Raw genomic sequence first — 20,626 nt, forward strand, 5'->3', positions numbered from 1 at the left:
ACACAGTTGATCACTTTGACAAAATTAGTAGCATCGTCTGTTTGTAGCATTTTACAGTAATTTTGCCAATACATCATGCGTATGTATTCCTTTAATTCACTGGCCATGACATAACTGCAGTGTCTGTTGGAAACATCAGTTTTGTTTAGCCCGTGGAAAGTGGTGCACATAAATGCTTTTGTTCACAACTGACGAGCAATCCGCTGTTGAGCACCGACATCTAAGTGTTCAGTCTTAGGTTCAATTATGTTTTCTTTTATGTTCTTGTTTAGCAATGTCTGCAGTTTTTTTCTTGATGAAATATTTTTGGATGGCTGCTACCTCTTAATTTTATGAAAAGGGGAAGCCGGCATGGTGGACAGCTGGTTGGTGTATCCTCATGTTGCAGAGGTCATAGGTTTAAATCCAGGCTCTGGCTTACCGTGTAGAGGAGGGGTGTCAAACTCGTTTGTGTCGCGGGCCACATTGTAGTTCCGGTTTCCCTTGGAGGGCCGTTAGGAATTTTGGGAAACCATATAAATGTTTAATCCTGTCCACATATTACATACACAGTGCAAAACAAATTGATCAATAACTAGTTGTACAATCAGAAGTCAAGAATAATGACTGTTATTGAGGATTACATATGATAATTTGACATTTTGGTTCAGACTTTAGCAAGCATCGTGGAACTTGACATGATTGATTTGCTTTCGCGGGCCACATAAAATGATGTGGCAGGCCAGATCTGGCCCCCCGGTCTTGACTTCGACACCTGTGGTGAGCACCAATTTTGAACATGTTCAAAATTTCCTTGCACTAAGAAAGCCCCCCCCCCACCCCCCACTAAAACTGTTGGCGAACTTTAGGCGAACATTTTGCGAACATTTGTGACCTTGAATAATCATTGATTGAACCGACACATTAAGTGGGATGAACAACGACAGTTGCACATTGTGACCAGTTCGCCACTTAACTATGGGAAGCTTGATTGGCTAACTCCTTTGAGAGCAGGTGAAGACTCGACTGCAGTGTCTCGCTCGTCCTATTAAAAATCATCCTTCAAATAATCCCCATTTCTAATAAATGTGGCAATAATCTAGTTTAAGATAGTTTTTTAACTATCCTGAACATGTATCTATATGTAGTCCGTTACAAAGATGTGCTCGCTTTGATTGTGCCTTTACAGCCCAAAGAAATGAGTGACACCTGGTTCGTCAAGCCTTTTTTTATTATTGGTTGTTTGTCCTCGGGTAGGTTTTTTTTAAGCAGCTCACTTTACTCATGAGCTACTGGTGCGCTGACAGTTTTTAAAAAAGTGATTATTTGCCAATTTCCCCTCGACTAACAATAATGTCGATTATAATGGTACATTGATAGTCATACATGTAATCTAGATACATGCTTAAATTTAATGAGTATTTACATACTTTAGTAAACAACGAACCGAGCAGCACGTAATTGTGGGCTTTGCCGCTGGCTCCAGGTGGGAGTGTCGAAAGAACCCACCTCGAAGAGCCAAAGTCCCGCCTCACAAGTGACTCTGCCCCGGTTGGGACTTGAGAGTATAAAATGAAGGAACGTGGCTGTAAACAGGAGGCATGACTGACTTGGAGTTCGCTTTCAAACTCATCAAAACCGTGTAAAATTGGTCAAATGCGCTCATCGCTGCACGCACAGTGAGGTGACCGGTTTGCTCTGATTCCAAACACCGAGCTTTCATCCGGGCTGCACGGAGCGAGTTCACCATGGCTGGGGACGGCACCGACCAGCGGGCCCTACAGTATGAACAAACTCTGGTAGGTTGGAGTGCTGTCACCTTAACTTGATTTCGCCTGTCACACACACGAATGTCACTTATGACACACTTTTGAGTTAAGCCGAACTTTACCGAACACGCCGTCGACTCCAGCAAGTGACATCACCATTGATATCTAGGTGTTTTAAAGCCCGTTTAAAGTAGCGACATAAAAAATAAAGTAGTTCTATGCGGTTCGCCACCGGCGTATGCATGCATGTCGCTGCTGATGAAAATGAATGGCCGAAATGAAGAAACAACAAAAGAACTGAGCTGCAGTACTTTGTCATGGGCCATTGTGTCAACAGTTAAATTTGACACACAAGTCTTCAGTTTAGACTAAATGATAAACACGAAGACAACTAGAGTAACGATGCAGGTCGCAAGCTAAAGGCAAAACATCAGGATTTGACTCCTGCACATCTATTGATCAATGACTCTTATCAAATGTACATTTGCTAAAGAGACAACACCCACATTCGACAACTCTTGTAAACGTTAATGTCTAGAATAAATCAATACTCATCACATATGTTGGTAGGGACAAAAGTTACTGTCGTGCTTAAGAGCCATTTTTTTCAACATAATTATAATGTACTGTAGGTGTATCGTATATGCTGTGCATGTGTTTTCCCCCCCAAAGAAAACATTTATTGTCATAAATTATTTTCACTGTATAGTTTAAAATACTGATATCTTAATTTTTCCCTCTATGACATGGGTGTCAATCTCATTTTTGTCGCGGGCCACATTTTAGTTACAGTTTCACTTGGAGGACCGTTATGAATGAATCCATATAAAAAGTCAAGAATAACTTTTGATTTAACTATTGTTTAACTTACTGTCATGAGGAGTTTGGTAACAAGAAAATGCTTGGAATGTATCTCTTATTTATTACATTATGAGAATTTACAACTTTGGTAGACATTTAGAAAAGACCATGGAAGTTGACATGCTTGATCTGCTTTCACGGCCAACATAAAATTAGGTGGTGAGCCAGATCTGGCCCCCGGGCCTTTAGTTTGACACCAGTGCTCTATGGGCTGCGATGTTGCATGCATATTTTGCATTAGTCCTTTTTTGAAATGTTGCTTACGGAAATTTGACAAAATTTGATTCACGGACCAGTTTATCATGTGACTTTTTTACATTTCACCTGCGACCTTTGTGGTGTCAGTTAAAATATAGTGAGTGCTTGGTCCCTCAGAATGATGGTGAGTGTAGTTTGAGTCCACTCCATTATGTGCCTGCGTGCACTTGCATGTAAATGCCTCCTAGAGCTTTTACTGTCTAAACCTCTGTCAAGCTCGAAGAATTCTGAATGTGCTCGTTGTATGGGCCAACAGAACCCCTTAAGCAACAGAAGCCAATCCTTTAAATGGAGAGACACCACTGTGATACTTCGATGGCCACTGTTTCCTTTTTCTTTAACAACTTTCATAGCTGAAAGCCCCTTTAAAATACACACACACACACACACACACACACACACACTGTGTGCCATTTAATCTGTGCATGGGTGTTTGTGCGATTACACAATGTGCTACCTGCTGATTCAGCACTGGACGCTCAGTCTTCCTGGTGGGGTCTCATGCTCCGCCCAGAGCAACGTGCACAAGCAGCTTTTGCGCAAGAAAAGTCTTCCTGCACCTCCTCTCTGTTTCATGTCTATCACCCCATTGAAAATTTGAGTATCAACAAAGCATCCAAACATAAATAAATAACTCCGCTGCCAGAATAGCCTCTGATAATATAAATGGGTTCTCTCTTGGCATTAAATCAGCTCCTTGTGGGTTGTAGTTACATTGTTTCTTTGTATGAAACTGGCAGTTGTTGATTTGTTGTGGGCAGCTTAGTCAAAGAATTCACTGTACTTTGACTGTGAGAATTTCTGCCTACTGAGACCTTTGTATTGATAATTTGTTGAAGACTGAAGATGGAGTTAGTACGTGCATGCGGGTGGTCTTTGTGTTGCGGCAAGTCATTTTTGAAAATTATTTAGAGGTTGTGGTATTTACCCCAAATCCTGAAGTCTTCGTTGAACAAAGCCATTGTGGACGATAGTATACTTTCTGGGCCATTTTCTGATCAAGTTTGGCATAGTGTACAAAGCAAAGTCCAAAAAGGCATGATTCAAAGACTTTTGTGTTGATTATGTCAATCCGAATCAAAAACCTTCGGGAAGAACTAGAACTGAAAACAAAAGTCAGCCTTCTTTCCCTTCCAATATCAGTGTCCTTTAATTGTTGGAAGAAGAAAAAAAATCTTTGGAGATGCCCTCCAAAATCTTGTAAAATGTCTTTCCTAAAGAGCGCAAGCTATTCTTGCTACAAATTGGGTACATTTTATATCATTTTGAATTGCTCATAGCAGAATGGCCAGGTGTCCTAATTGGGTACATTTTATTTCATTTTGAATTGTTAATAGCAGAATGGCCAGGTGTCCTAATTGGGTACATTTTATTTCATTTTGAATTGTTAATAGCAGAATGGCCAGGTGTCCTAGTAGTTTTGCCTTGTAGTGTGTCTGTCGTGAACATAACAGACAGTGTGTATTATTCCTTGCATGTTGCATCCTAGTAAACAAGCTTACAGGCCTAATGCTGCTGAACCAAAGAATTTGGTATACATTGTCAAGACTTGATGAAAACAGTCTTGTGCTATAAGTTTCCAAATGCCTTCAAGGAATGTCTTTTTTTTTCTTTTTCTTTTTTTAGGCGCCGTGCTTTTGGTTAAGTAAATGGAATAGTGTTGGTGAATGAACGCCTCACTTGTTCTGCTGGGTTCTCATTTCGAGATAATATTTTGAGCAAACAAATGCAGTTTCAGTTTTTATCAGATGACAGAAAAATGATCAATGTTGTTAGACAAAGATGTCTTTTCAAAACGACGTGAGCAGTGAGCAATACTGTACACACAAACAGCAGTTAAAAATAAAACCACAGCCCGTAAAAAAAAATAAAAAAATAAATGTGTGCTCACGCAGCGGTTGCAGAATGCCCCATTTTGATAATTTGATGTGTCATAAATTGGACAAGGCGGCACTGGTTAGCATGTCGGCCTCACACTGCAGAGGTGCAGGGTTCGATTCTGACTCCGGCCTCCCTGTGTTTGCATACTCCCCCCGTGTATGCGTGGGTTTTCTCCTACATTCGAAAAACGTGTGTGGAGGGTTAATGAAACACACAAATCTGTCACTAGGTGTGATTGTGAGCGTGAATTTGTCTTGTTGTTTGTCTCTGTGTTCCCTGCGATTGGTTGGTAACCAGTTCAGGGGGTACCCCACCGACTGCCCGAAGACAGCTGGGATAGGCTCCAGCATGCCTGCACCCCTTCTAAGCATAAGCCGATTAGAAAACGGATGGATGGATGGATGGATAAACTGGCCAACCCTTGGTTTGCATTAACCCGTAACTACGCCTTGGTACTTTACAAATTGGACGGCATGGGGTCAAAAAAGTGACAATCTTGTTTTAGATGGAACGTGAAGGAAGCTCGCGTTGATGTGTGCCGTTCAGCGTCGAGGCATGGCATGAGATAAAAGGTTCTGGCCTTGAAGCACTTTGACATTCTACAATGGCTGAGAATCACATTTCCTCGTCAATCATTAATACAATATATCAACAGCGTGTAACCTACCGCTGCTCAAAAAAATACTGATGTGCAGTGGAGGACTGTTGTGTCTATGAACATCATAGCCTTAATTACTGAAACAACATTCTTAAACGGTCCCACTTCCTCTTGGCCTTCCTTGTCACAGTTTGTATTAGAGGTTAAGATGGACACTGCAGACAAGCATAAGTGTAAGGTTCGGTTGTGGGGCATGGTTATTTTTTATTTTAGGAATCTGCCAAAGACTCTTAAAAATGAGCGGTGAACGGCCCACAGGCTGGACTTGCTTGGGACACCACTGGCTTACATGGTCTGCATTCTGACCAGCGGTTGGTTGTGACAAGGCGGTACAATCAGTGTGTTCGATTAAATTGCATATTGGTTCTGGAGATTTGATGTGGTTGCGGATGTGTTGGAGCCATGTCCAAACGAAAACTAGATGGTTTGGTCAAGTGCTGATAGGACACTCGGCATTCTTTTCTAAACTATATGGTAAATGTGTCAGAATTTATTTTTTTTCTTAGTCAATATACTGTATTCAGTTTGGTTTTGTTGTGTCTGATATCCCTGGGCCACATTAAAATTCAGTAAACCGATGATATGATATCACACCTACCAATTAGCAATTTGATCCAATCAGCCCTCGCCAAAATTTGTGTAGGACCATACTTCTAACAGCTGAGGCATGGCATACGAGGTAACTCAACATTCTTCACAGGGTTACAAAACAACATTTTAAGGCAAAATACAACATTGAAAGGAAAAAGAATGTCAGCCGGGGGGAGAAGAACAATTTGATGCTCCTTTGAGGGAGTCCAGTCAGAAAACGGCTACAATAAAACATCTGCTGGAGGTAAAAACATGGAGCTTTACTTGGCCTGCTTGGAGCATGCAATTTTTCAATCCGGATATGTTTTTCAGCTGGTAAAAGGCCGTTTTAGTAATTAATTTGATATGATATACTGAAAGTCCTGTCCGAATCAATCAGCACTCCATTCAGATCATACAACAACTACCTTTTAATGCCTTTCTTCTCACATGCCCTTCTGACTTTGCAAATCTTGCAAAGAAACTGTGACATGCTATTTTAATGTCTTTTTTTAATGATCATTTTTAACTCATACCTATTTCTTAAAAAAACAGTTCTGATCTCTGCATTACTTTATTGTTAAACTAAACAAGTCAAATGAAAATATGCAGCAAAGAACAATGAAAAATTAATCATTAATACAGTGTGTGTGTGTGTGTGTGTGTATGTGTGCTTAGTCATTTGTCTGAAAGTGACTCAAGGGCATCTGTTGTTACTGTTGTTGACCTCTTCTTTGGAATTTTTTTTAATATGACCTTTGTCAGTTTGCCATACCCTATTGGTGTTCTTTTTTTATTTAGCCATTGATTTATTTTGGAAAGGGTGTCAGGAACTTGACCTGTGCTTTTGATGTGTGTAAAATGGCTGTTTCGTAATGTTTGTTCAGAACTGTGAATATGCGACTGGCTCTCGGCATAGATAAGAATCAAAAGCCTTCAAGATTTTTTTTTCCTCAGGTAACAAAAGGATGGCTTTGGCTGTTGTTTGCCATAATGATCTCTCCAGCACAATAGTTGCTCTGATCGCTTGTAGTGTAAAATACATTGTGTGGTTCATTTAAAGATGAACAACACGTTTTGTTTTGCAAACAAAACGAAATAAAAAAATATTGAAAAAAAGGTTTTGTAATTTGGCTAACAGAGTAAAGTGTCCCATCTGTACGTAAATTGTCACATGCTTTGCTGATGAATAAGCTGAAAACGGATAGCTATAGATAGACTTGTTTTCAGGCTCAGGAAACGGATAATTTTTTTGTTGTTGTTTGAGAGTGCCTCTTAATTCTAGATTAACAGATGACACGGCTCCTTTTTTTTAATGCAAGTTATTTTTTACTGATCATCAACATCATACAAAGTGATGTTAAAGGTAATACTGGTTGTAGGACTTATTATTTTCATAAAATCAAATCCTTAATGGCGGTACACTGTGGAAGGTGTTTACTTTGACCAGCAGTGACGTAAAACAGTCCTCCCACTAAAAATCCCAACCCAATCATACATCCAGTTGATTTTTGAAAATATATTTTTGGACAAGTCCAAAAGTAAAAGCAGCGAGTGCACATTACTGTATTGATGGGGACAGCAGTTACTTTAACTGCGCTGAAACATTCATAAAAATGTTTTGTTCACCGACTGGTTCGGTGCGTCGTCGTTCTGTTCATGATTAAGCCCTGAGCATTCACTCCGCGACACCATAATTCGCGGACCATAATTCAAAGTTGTTCCTGAGAGATGGCCCTTTAGTTGAGTTATCGACATCAAATAAAATTAATACATGGGGAACAAGAGTCTTCTTTCATGTGCAACATTTACCAAATATTTAACATAGAAACAAATCAAAAGCATGCTACAGCAGGAATATATATATAAATTGTGTGTTTTATATATATATATATATATATATATATATATATATATATATATATATATATATTTGTGTATGTATGTACAGTGTGTGTACATGCATACATACATACATATATATAATTTTTTAACTATGTATGTGTATATATACATATAGTTTCTAGAAAGGCGCCCACAAATAAAATGTATTATTATTATTATTATTATTATATGTATACAGTGTGTGTGTGTATATATATATATATATATACACTGTATATATGTGTGTTTGTATATATATGTGTACAGTGTGTATATACATACGCAGACAGACACAAAGATGGTTTATTTGTTTTTCGGACTCAACATTTAACGTTAGCTTGGAGAACCTGTTGCCAATGGAAAACGTATCCCCATAACGAGGAAACCATCAGGATCATTCAGGTCAAAATAATTAACAATTTATATATATTTTGATATTTAGATATTTTCTTCATTTGCAGTGAAGGATTTATATCAGTGTGTGTGGTCATTCGTTGAGTGACGCACGTTGCTCGTTTGTAATGAGCGAGTCACGTTCGCTCAGCATAAATGGCTCCAGCCCGACACACAGGCTGATGATTTTATTCATCCAAAATTCACGAGCAAGTGACACAATGCGGCAGTTCCATTCTTGGCCGGTGAACTGACAAACGGAATAATCGTTTCATGCACAATTCCATTCTGTACACTCTTGCAAGATTTGTTCGTTTCATGGATGTGTGAACACAAATTGACAATGCGCTTAAATTTCGGCAGCTCTGTGTTAACTTGTGTCATTCTGAGATCTGTTCCTGTCAAAAACACAGAAAATATAACCCTTGTCAACAGTTTATCTGTCGCTCAACTGTCACTCTGGTGAAAGAGGGTCACCTTGAAAAGGTGGCATGTCATTCAAAGTTGCATACAAGAGGATGTTCAGTTCATAATCCGCTGTTTGTTTTTGGTTTCTCCAATTGGGAACTGCGTTTGTTGAGCACACATTTATGATCATATGGTTCTTGTTTACATATCAACTACACATCATTAAAAAGATCCAGACAGGAATCTTCAACACATTTACTATTTTTTTTTAATTAAAAAAAATTGTCCCTCACTTTTGCATCAACAATTTGTATGCTGTTCTCATTCTTATTCTGACAGCCGAATGTGGCGGATTCTAAGGAATCAATGATTAACACAACTTCCTTGGAAGGAGTAGTAGTTTTTTTGTAATATTTAAAGTTGCAGAGGACGTCAATGTCAGTATTATGCTGTCCAAAGATTTTCAGGGCAGACAAACAAAATGGAACATCCAAATGATGTAATCTACAGGAGCTATTTTTTCGCTAGAGAGATTTCCTCAATGTGAATTCACACAGAGGTTGGTCACAATAAAAGAGGATGTGTTACGCAATTCTTCTATGGTGCTACAGAATCTTTTTTTTCTCTTTATCAGTAATTCCTTATTTTCTTAAGCTCTCTATCTTTCCGCCTCTTATCCCTGCCAAAACTGGCATTAGTATTGTTATAACTTTGAATAGGGATGTGTATAGACTTTCAATAAAAACATTATTGTAGAACACACATGGAATTTGTCTCTGGTATAACACGCTGCACTAGTATCATCGTAAACGACAAAATCATTGAACCATTTTAGAGTAACCAGTAGTGAGTTGGACTCGTGAGTTGGAACATAAAAGTCTGTATTCATGATTTGAAAAAAAAAAACATTACTCCAAAAATGTCATTGATCAATAAATCCAAGCCAGCTAGTGGTGCATGTTTGAGATGTCACGTGATCCAAATATCACAATATGGTGTTATCACCATATTAACCTCATGAAAGAATAATTACCATATTATTGTGGGAAGACAAAAAAGGTCACGATACTTGATATATTGTAGTTTATAAAAAAAGCACACATTTTCTTTTTTGTACATCATACGAGTAGTGACAAAGAAATAGTCTTGGACAGCCTTTTTATTGTCATGTGTAGCTGTTGCCTCAGGGGAGCCAAGCGTCATTTAGTTCATGCCACTGTGTTCGGCGGAAGCAGGTGAAAAGTCATGTTTTTGATTGAAATGTTCTGCCTTTCTGAACATGATGATATTGAGGCAATTTTAATCTGGCAATATCGTTGTTTTCCTTCTGTAGTGCATATCATATGATTGATATTCTCAAGTTGTTTTAGAACACCATAACATTTAAAAGTGTGTGTGTGTGTGTGTATTGTCTGTCAAAGTATCCCTTTGGTCTAACAAGAGTGTGTAAAATAGCACTACTGAAATATTTTTACTTTATCTTGATAGTTTTTTAAAAATTAATGCCATTATGGAGTTAATATTTTTTGTCCCAATTAAGACTCTGAGAAGTGGTTTATACTACAGTCAGTCAGTTCCCTCTTCCAACAAGCATACACTTTGTTTGAAAGACTGCCTGTTGGGTCTCAGTTTAGTGTGTGTGACTAGACTGTTAACTTGTTTGTGTTGGATTGGGTCCACTCTCTTTTATTTATTTATTTATTTTTTAATTTAAGCTTTTTATTGATTTGCCTTATTGTACACACAACATAATTTTTTTCTTGTTTGGTACACCAATGTCGAGTAGAACAGTAATGTATTCTGGCCTATACAGTTAGCCTTAGTGTAACAAACGTTTAACTTGATTTTGTCAAGTTTCAATGAAAAATCTCTCTGTAACTAGAAGAATAAAACACTTATTTCTGCAAGCTCACAATGTAAATCGTGCAGAGGTGTAAAAAATCCCTTGGCTGGGAAGTCTGTATTGGTTGGCAACTAATATTAAGCAAAAATGTACTGTTCGTAAGTGTCTGTGTTAAATTGTTTTCTGCTTGGATTTCACTAGGGGGGCAGGGGGGGGGGGGTTGTTACTGTGATGAAAAAAAAGTATTGGCCTTGGAAGCACTCTTAAGTTGTAAATGGGTGGTTGTTACAGTCACTTGAAGACACTAGCGGGGAGTTTAGACTGTGTTAGGCAGTTAGAGGGAGATAGCTGCAGTGATGGCTAATTTCCTACCTCAGCCTAATTCCTCAGTTTGTATTTATGCTTGCGCATAAAGTACTACGCTCCTCTATTCCTCTCCTGAAGTCCTCATTAAAATCCTCACCCTTCTATCGATCTGCTCACTTTCTCTTCTTTGGATATGTCCAAACCATATAAGGCTATATTTAGATTGCCCAGTCAAAAGCCAAATAATAAAAATGAGGTTGAAAGATGGACAGTGAGGGGGCTTGCTTAACGTTTCCCAGGAGGTCATTCCAAAGAGAGGTACTGGCAATGGAAAAGGCTCGATGCCTTCTGATCCTTCGCTCAGACCTCGGCACCTCCAGTAGCATCTGGTCCACAGACCCGAGGCACTGAGCAGGTGCGCAGTGGTGGAGGAGATCAGAGTGGTAGGGTGGGGGCAAGACCATTTTAAAATATTAGAAAACAAATAAAAGAATCTTGGAAAAAAACCCTCTAAAACGTACAAGGAGGGACACCAGGGTTCGAGTTATTACGAGTGCGAGTCAAGTGTCGAGCAGCAGCATTTTGGACCGACAGGAGCGTCTTGATGGAGGATTGGGTGACTCCAAAATAAAGTGTGACTGATCCCTGCTTACCACCAATTCTCAGCAGCAAAAAAAGGAGACCTCGGCACTCATACAGGGAAACATTTTAAGTGCCACGTTATTTTATTGAACCACAACCAACATACCGTGATTGAGCCTAGATTGCCCTTCTTCCATTGCCCCCCCCACCCACATCCCCCTGTATGTCAATGATGAATACAAAGGGAATAAATGGGTGACAAGAAAGGAGAGATTGTGGATATTTGAGATGCTGCTGGCATTGATAGTCCCATTTCTTGAATACATGAACAGGCAGAACAATCAAGTGTTGTATCACTTGATGGCAAAAGTCAGCTTAACCTGTTGATCCACCTGCCATTCCCAAATAATACCCTTTGTTCATCCAAACAGGCCCACATTTCACACAGAGCGAGCAAAAAAATTTTACATTACATCACTACAGTAGCATCTCACTCTGTAGAGGTAGTTAGATGTGTGGTGTCATTTGCTTTCAACACAACGGGATGTTGACAGGGCACAACGCATCCTAAACTTCAGACTTTGGTTGCAAACGGCAGGACTCCATATGCTGTAAACTTGACCCAGGATGACTGCCTGCAGTGATACTTAACACACAAGACAGGTGAGCTTGGAAAAAAGCAGCGTAAACACTTGCTTAGATGGCCACTTCAAAGAGGCTTGTGTGTAGAGCTTTTGGTCATAGGGTTGGATTAATGAAATGGATTGTCCTCTTTATGCCTCTACTTTATAAATGACTCCTGTGAATGTTCTTTGAGAGTTACAATTAATTGTGTGTCCTGTTTCACAATATATTTGATAATTTTCCAGGGCACCTGGGAATGAGTCTTTGTCGAAGAAGCAGGGTTACCATTTTTCTTGTTGGATGTTACTGTTTAAGCACTATTCCATTTAAATATACAGCTGACCAGATCTGGGTAAAATGTAGTTTTTAGGAAATGTACATTCGTAATCGCACATTGAAATCATGTTTTAAACCTTTCAGAGTAGTCTCTTACAGTTTTCTTCAGCGTGTGTTCAAATAATGAAAAACACCCTGATTTTCCTGAGTTCACTGTAAAACTACTCCTAGTACATATAAATATATTTTACTAAGCTAATGAATATTTTTAGCATTATTTCAATATCACTCAAAAATAATCCTTACTGTTTCTGTAATCACCTACTTTCCCTCCACTGCTCCCAGCCCCCTTAATTACTTTATCCACACTTGCTCAATACTTTACCAGTGTTTGAATCAAGAGCTTGCACACACCAATCTTTTACTTATACATTAGCTCAGGCCTCAGCAATTGAGTAACTTTGCTACGTCCCCAATCTAAAGTTAGGTAGTGTGAATGGGAAAACAAAATGCGTCAGTGATGCATTGGTGAACTGCGCAAGAGTCATAATAAGCATTTGAGAATGGTGCCCTCACTTCTAGACACGGAAATTCTCATATATTTAGTCTGCCCACACTATTCGGCAAACTAAAGGTCATACTTAACCTGAACCTGCACAAAATCAAGAATTGTCTTGCTGATGAGGCAATATTACACACATAGTCACGCAGCGATATTAATGTGGACATTGCACACTGTATCACTTACTGTTCGGCAGTACACGGACTGATTGAGATTAGCTAATGTTCAAGTTTGGTTGTTTAAGGTGCTGTTGTCATCTTGCATGCAAGAATGAACACAACTTAAACAGTCTATGTACAGTAAAAAAAAACACAATCTAAATCTACTATAAAAAGTCTACACACCCATGTTAAAATACCTGTTGGTTTTTTTTGTGGTATAGGAAATTTAGACCAAGACGAATAATTTCAAAACTTTTTCCACCTTTATGACCGCTAACCTTTAAAAATAATTAAAAAAACATTTTGGAAAGGGAAAGTAAAAAGCCCTAAGCACTAACCTGCTCGTTAAAATAAATGGTAAAACATGATGTCATTAGCTAGCATATTTGCCAAGCATTTCTCTTGTTCAAGGAGGATCCACTGATGTGATCTTAACCAGGGGTGTCAAACTCATTTTTGTTGCGGACCACTTTGGGGTAACTAAATAATTGTTTACAGATTATCACTTCGCAACAAATTGATGGATTACCAGTTTTGAAATCAGTCAACTTTAATTGTTGTCCAATTATTGTTTGAATGAATGTTAACAGGATAATAAAATGATTGCAAAATCTCAGCATTATTTATTACACATGCCAATTTGACATTTTTGGACAGATTTTAGCAATGGAAGTTGACTTACATGATTTGCTTTCACGGGCCACATAAAATGATGTGGTGGGCCGGATCTGGTCCCCAGGCCTGGAGTTTAATAGGTGTGATCTTAACCATTACGTGTTTTACTGTCGTTAGGAATTTAATACAGGTATAATGAAGTGTCTAATGTGTTGTCTTGTATTATTTTGTCGTTTTATGTTAACTTTTCTTTTGATGGCGATGCAGGCACCTGCAGCGGCTCCTCTTGTTGTATGTTATGAGAGGGAAGAAATTTCATCTGTGCTGTACATACAGCACATTTGACAATAAAGTTGTACTTGATACTTGAAATTGGGAAAAATACACTACAAATGAAAAGTTGCAAAAATATCAACAACCAACCCCAAACTAGAAAACCAGTGAAAAATGACAACTCTTATTCTGAGATTTGTCTGAAGCTTGACAAAGCTTGTTTCGGCTGAATTTAAAAAAAGGCTTCTGGCATTACCACGATAGGAATGCTCCCATTATGTAATGTTTCGTATTCCAGTAGCTAATCAGTATTGATCCTGTACGTTAATAGATAAAGGGTAATAATAGAGTGTACACTTTGGCTACTTTTCATGTGTACAGGTTGCTTAGTGTCTTGAATGATATGTGACAAATCAGAGGAAACTTCATATGAATTATTTGAAAACTGTGAATTTGTTGAGGACCATTCATAATTTCTTCTTGTGCCTTTTGGGTATGTTCGGTCTTTCAGCTACAGGTTTTGGTCAGGTTGGGTTGGTCAGATGAAAAAAACATGTATTTATTTATTTATTTATTTTATCAGGAGCATATTTATCAGCACATTTCCGATTGGAAACATTCAGGGAACTGGACTTGCTGTAGCTTTGAAATAATCATCAAAGTGTGAACTTGATTGATTGTCGTTAGATTGTTTGAACTGAGCATGACATGGTCAGATAAGGTGAAGATGAAAGAAAGTTACACTGGAACGTGACTGAGGTATTAAATGTAATCATGTGGCCACTGTTCCAAGAGCCTTGTATACGCCCCTTTGAGCTCAATAAAACTACAGATTTTTTTCTTCTTCACAACCATTGCTTTTTTTATTATTATTTCCTTTTTGCAGAGGCCTTTTATTATATTTGAAGTGTGACCTCCTGACCGCCAGACCAGGCGTTTTTTTGTTTCAGCGGGATGGCTTATCTCGCAAAGGGCAACCGCCATCACCGCTGGGTTCTGGTGGCATTGCAGCTGGGAAGATCCCTGTAAAGGGCCTGCTACCTCCCGCGTTGCGCCTCCAGTGGCGGGGCGACATGTATTTCCTATTGGCCCATCTTCGTTTGTGTTGGGTGGCTTCTTTTGCGCGTTGAACCTGGCCTTGAAATTTAGCAGCGGCATTTCAGAATCTGAACGATTGTGGGAGAATCAGAATGTTAGTGGTCGACTGGTTAGCATGCCCGCCTCACAGTGCAGAGTTGCAGGATTCAATTGGAGTTTGCATGTTCTCCCCGTTCCTGCGTGGGTTTTCACCAGTATTCTGGTTTCCTCCCAATTTCCCAAAACATGCATGGCAGGCTGATTAAACACTCTAAATTGTCCCTATGTGTGATTGGCTGGCAACCAGTTCAGGGGGGTGTACCCCACCTACTGGCATTGGATCCAGCACGCCCACAGCCCTGGGACCAAATTTTTTAACATGAAAAATATTTTAAAGAATCTATTGACCAATATGAAATATTTACATTGTGATAGACTTTGCAGTCATATCGCCCAGCCCTACTTTGACTTACTGTCGTGAAACGGTTGTATAAGGTTTTACAGTTTTTCATCACTTATATAGTAACGAGACCGAGAGCTCTTGCGCTGTGCTCCACTGTAACTCTTCACTTAACCCAAAGCAGCAGTATCACACTATTAGTTTTCCATTCACATTTTTCTGGAATGCCAAAAAAGCTCTTCTGCCGTCACTTTTGTGTTCTCATAGCGAAGTAGCATTCATCGCCCCCGAATGTTGTGAACATTAAATGCTATTTCATGTAACTTCCTTAAAATAATGATAGATGAGATGTAGAAAGTTTCTGAACTGGCAGATATCGTTATTTGTTTTATCTTTTTTTAAAACAAATCGCCTGTGTATCTATGTATCAAATCTATCTGTCTCTTTCCAGAGCTTCTTAACTTAACTTTAAATCCACACGCAGTGCGCATGTGACCTCGTTGTTTACAATGTGTGTTTGTTGAAAACATATGCAAGTAGAAATAAATAGACATAGTTTGACTTGCTACCTATTTTTAACCACTATCTTTTTCCACAACTGATGTTGTGCTGGAAAATGTGTCCACTTGTGACTTTAAAAAAAACCCCATAAATCATAAATTGACAAAAAGACATTATCTACACTATCTACACTACACTATAACACAAAGAAGACAGTCATCAGGGAAGCTTTTCTATTTTTATTGCCGCATATTAGTCAGGCTCGTGCTATTTATTTGCTCACTAGTGTTACTCCTGGAATCATATGATCTTGCGGAGCGAAGTGTGCACATGTTCACAGATTTTAAATATCAGGCAGCGAACGTACTTAAGCAGATTATTGCAAATGGGAACACAAGTATTCCTAGTTTGTTGCTTTAAAATACTTTTACATAAAAAAATACATTTTGGTGTACTGCACTGTATTGTCTCACTCATTTCTGATTCTTGAATAGATTGTTGGACATATTTTAACGTGTTGTTTTTGATACTGTTAACTGTACAGTACCACTAGTGGGACGTGAGCTCCGTCTAGTGGTACATGAAAAAATCACCGCTTCAGTGCAGTTCGTTGTATTTTGAGTACGATACATTTGCATCTTATTTTGAAGGACTGTTTGCTTTGAAATTGTAAAACCACTTTGTAATTTTCATATGCAATACATTTTAATGGAACCATTATTTAAGTGCAGTTTTTTAAAATTTGTGTTTGTTTAAGCACCGAGTTCATGTTCAAAGGTGCATTATGTTACTGTGGCTGACAATACTAAACGTAAATACAATATAACCTTTCTTTTTGTTTGCTAAATATTTAGGCCTTCATTAATGATTATTTTTATTATTTTCAATGTTGGTCACGATGGTGAGACTAAAACTGCAAAGTATTTTTTCAGGGGTTAATTGGCGTCAGTAAGTTTGAGAACCACTGGTATAAAATGCTAAGTTATACTGTAAGTTGCGTGACTTTTTTGCAAAGATTTCTTCAGCAGGAAGCTCAGAAGTTCAGTGTTCACCACTGTCACTTCATGTACATGTGTGGACACTTTATAGTTTGCATATTGATCTCAAAGTCCTAAAATATATTTGTTAGGTTCATGACAGGTTATAAATCACAAGTGTCACACCCATTTTTGTTCAGGGCCTCATGACAATTGTACCATTATATTGTTTTGTAGGCATAAACAATTGACAGATAAGTTTTGAAATCGGAAGTCAGTGAAAATGTGTTCAAATATTTTCCAATTTAAACAGAGAAGTTGTTTGGTCACAAAAAAATCTTGCAATCTCTCAATGTTTTGAAAAATTGTAATTACAGAGCAACATTTAGCATGGAACCTTCAGTAGATGCACATGATTTGATTTCGGGGGCCACCTAAAATGATAGGATGGGCCTTCCCTGGGCCTTGTATTTGATACCATTGCTCTAAATAAACCACCATAGTTTTTGCGTGCGTGCGCATATGGGCACATCTCACCCAGCTAATCTGACGGCACATGATGACGATGAAAAAGCTTTGTAGTGTTGGCGAGGGCAGTCATCCACGCCTGTGTGTGACATTGTTGTTTGTGCAAGTAAAAGTGTTGATTATGGATGGGCATTTGATTGAATTTTCATATGGGTGAAATTAAGGGATGAATTACTTTGTTGTTTTTAAAACTTAAGCGTGCAACAAAAACCAGCATTGTAAATGGAGAGACAGTTGAGCACTCGTAGCGTGCAACATTTTGTAACGGTAAAACAGTGCAACGAATGGATGACACAGGTTGCTCTCGAAAAAGAGGTTCTTCTCAATTGGAGCAACCTTGATAAAATAATATACACATATAGCCTTCCTTAGCTCTAACCCGTGTCCCCCTTCTGCATCCTTTCTCTCAGTATGTGTCTGAGTGCATGTGAGAATTTCGGAGCCCTCTTTTAGAGTGTCTTCTATTGTTTATCCTCTCACCTGGTTGTGTATTTGACTTTCTCATAGTCTCCATATTATGTCTTTCTCACTCCCTGGTCTTCTAATCATGTTGAGATGCTCAGATTTCACCCATCACCCTTTCTCTCCGATATCATTCATCAGAATCTCTCCACCAGCAAATCAGGAGTCTTCATTTGCTTTTGTGTTGCTTTCTGTCCTTCTCTTTTTGCTTTTTGGTGTTTTAGACTCTCTCCAGCTTTCCCCAAGTTCTTATCACCTTCTTTGGCCTGTTATTGTCACAGCTGTGTTTTTGCAGTCTGATGTAAGTGATGAGTTTTACAGATAGTGCGTCCCCAGGCTGAGAGTGTGTGTGTGTGCGTTGGGGCCAGTGCAGGGCAGTGCCATGGTGCTGCCGTCCCACATCCTGATCAAGCACGTGCAAGAGACACGGAGAGAAACACTGGGAGTCATTGTGTGCAAATTCCCTCTCCCGCCTCTTCCCCCTCCATCTCACGTCTTTTCTCACTGGGACTCCATTGTCTTGTTAGCGTTTGTTCTATTACTTATGTTTCACTCAATTTTATCACCAGAACCACTAATTGAGACAAAGCATGTGCAAATAATAATCCATTTACGATTAGGGATGTTAAGTGTCACTATTTTCCAGACGGATACCAGTACGAGTACTCAATTCTTGAGCACTCACCAATATCGATACCAAGTAACTGATACCAATAGCACTTTTGATATGTAAAGTTTCTATTAAAACCAATGACGGTGTGAAAAATACGGTAAGTTTTGCCCCTAAAATGATATTTGACTATGAAGCAAGGATAAAAAAAAATGAATAAAGGGGAGCGCTTACTGACTTTCTTTGCAGTATGTTTGGCAAGAATTTGAAGAAAGGGTAGCACACTATATACTCTTTCAAAGAACAACATAACCCTGGGCAGGTGCGCAGCTTCACTAGTCACAAAACAATAAATGTTGTGTCCTGCTTGAAACAAACTGCTATATTATGCTATATTGTTATTATTATAAAAGACTGAATAAAAAATGGTAGACAACAAGTTACAGTAACTCACAATGTACCCGAGTTATCCCCAGTGGTAATAAAGTGATACATTTGACATTGTCAGGTGTTTCAATAAGTGATTCATGCTCAGCTGCCTGTATGTCACTGGTCCTATTATTAGAAAAAGGAAACAAAATTGTTCCTTGGCTACTCGCATAAGCGCCAATAAAAAGGAGAAGATTTAAATGTCATTTAATACTCAATTAATTCAACACAAAATGAAACATATACTGCATAAGGGTGGGTATAAATTTCTTGTCCTGTGATGTATTGTTTCGGCAAGTTGGATGAACTGGGCAGGTCTTGAAAGCTTTGTCACAAAATTGTTTTGGTTCCTTTGCCTTCTGCTATGCTTCCACTGAAATAAGAAAAAATATATATCTTCAGATCACATGAATTCTGCCGGTAGATCTTAATGACCAAAAGCCCCTCTCACACCACACGTTCAACATTTGGGTACTCTTTTCTTTTCATTGCTTCTCTCAGGTTCACGCCGCTTTGCTCAAGTGCCTCCTGTGGCTTCTTCTGCCTCTTAATTTTTGGTCGTTCATCCATCCTGCTTTTATTCGTAGCATTTGTCTAGCTATGGGTAAGTGGAAAAGAGGCCTTTGAAGGTTGGCATGGCAGTCTGGCACAAGCACATAAGACTTCCCGATTAGCCTCCCAGGGTGTCCCACAGGCGCGTTGAAAAATCTTTATTTATTGTACATCCCACAACCTTTCGCTTTTCAAGCTTCAATAACAGGCAGATTTTCCTTTTTGTTTTGATATGTACTGTAATACAATTTTTGGTTTATTGGCATTGCAGTTTCCACTGAACCTGTCCTGTGTGTGTGTGTGTGTATATATACACACATATATATATATATATAATGTGTGTGTGTGTGTGTGTTTTTAAAATATGATGCAATCTAGTTTAGTTAAATAAGGTAAGTTGTAGTTTTTCTGGGTATATTTCATAACTCCTTTCCCTAGTGAGCCCAAGTTACTTCAGCAGGTTGTTCCACATTGTGAAGCAAAATTTCTTGAAGGCGGATGAAAATCTTAAACATCTGCGGAACGAACGGCTGGCAAAAAAAATGGCCATTTTAAGAAAACATACAATACATATTTTTTGATATAGCTTCAGCTATAACAAAGCGCTTTACAGAACAGTTTACATCAAATCACAACATCATACAACACAACACATAAGACACAGTCATGAAATCTTAACCGCTTTTCCTGCACACGCTTTGTTACTGTATCTGTTAAATAATGAGGGACTCAAGAGCAAGTGGGTTTCTTCTGATGTGAATTAAGGAATATTTCTCTCAGCCTAATGTGTTGAAGCTTCCAGTGTTCCAGCATGTTCTCAATGCTGGACACTCCAAAGGCTTGCGGTTGTGCATGAAGTGGAATTTTGGTCACCCTTAACCAATCTCACAAGGATAAGGGTGATTCTCATAATGTACAGTATGGTCCAACCAGTTGGTCAAACGCTGACCCACTTTGAGAGTCAATATTGTCTTCCCTTCACACTCAATCATCAGATTTCACTGCTTCCAATATTATGCTTCCAATATATCCCCAGACATGCTGCGGGGATAAAATAACTTGACTGAGATTCGTGCTGTCGTTTGTGTGGGACTGTATGTTGAGTGGTGAAAAATAGCCATTGCGACCGATTCCTCTTCGTGACATATCAACACATCCATGTACCGTATTTTCTGCAATATAAGGTG

The 20,626-nt window shown here is 38.8% G+C and overlaps 1 protein-coding gene across 5 annotated transcripts in view; it reads left to right on the forward strand.

The window, feature by feature from the left end:
- Positions 1-1,450: 1,450 nt before the first annotated feature.
- clcn2c (chloride channel 2c) overlaps positions 1,451-20,626 on the forward strand; it is a 106,031-nt gene continuing 86,855 nt past the window's right edge. For 3 of the 5 annotated variants that reach the window (XM_052078872.1, XM_052078871.1, XM_052078873.1), the window contains exon 1: positions 1,454-1,778. In XM_052078872.1, the coding sequence (XP_051934832.1) occupies positions 1,728-1,778 (51 nt within the window). In that variant the 5' untranslated portion in view covers positions 1,454-1,727. Of the gene's footprint in view, positions 1,779-20,626 lie in introns of all 5 variants that reach the window. The other 2 variants (XM_052078869.1, XM_052078870.1) reach the window with 2 other exon arrangements.

This window comes from Hippocampus zosterae, chromosome 10 (genome assembly GCF_025434085.1).
Source record: "Hippocampus zosterae strain Florida chromosome 10, ASM2543408v3, whole genome shotgun sequence".
Taxonomy (NCBI): Eukaryota; Metazoa; Chordata; class Actinopteri; order Syngnathiformes; family Syngnathidae; genus Hippocampus; species Hippocampus zosterae.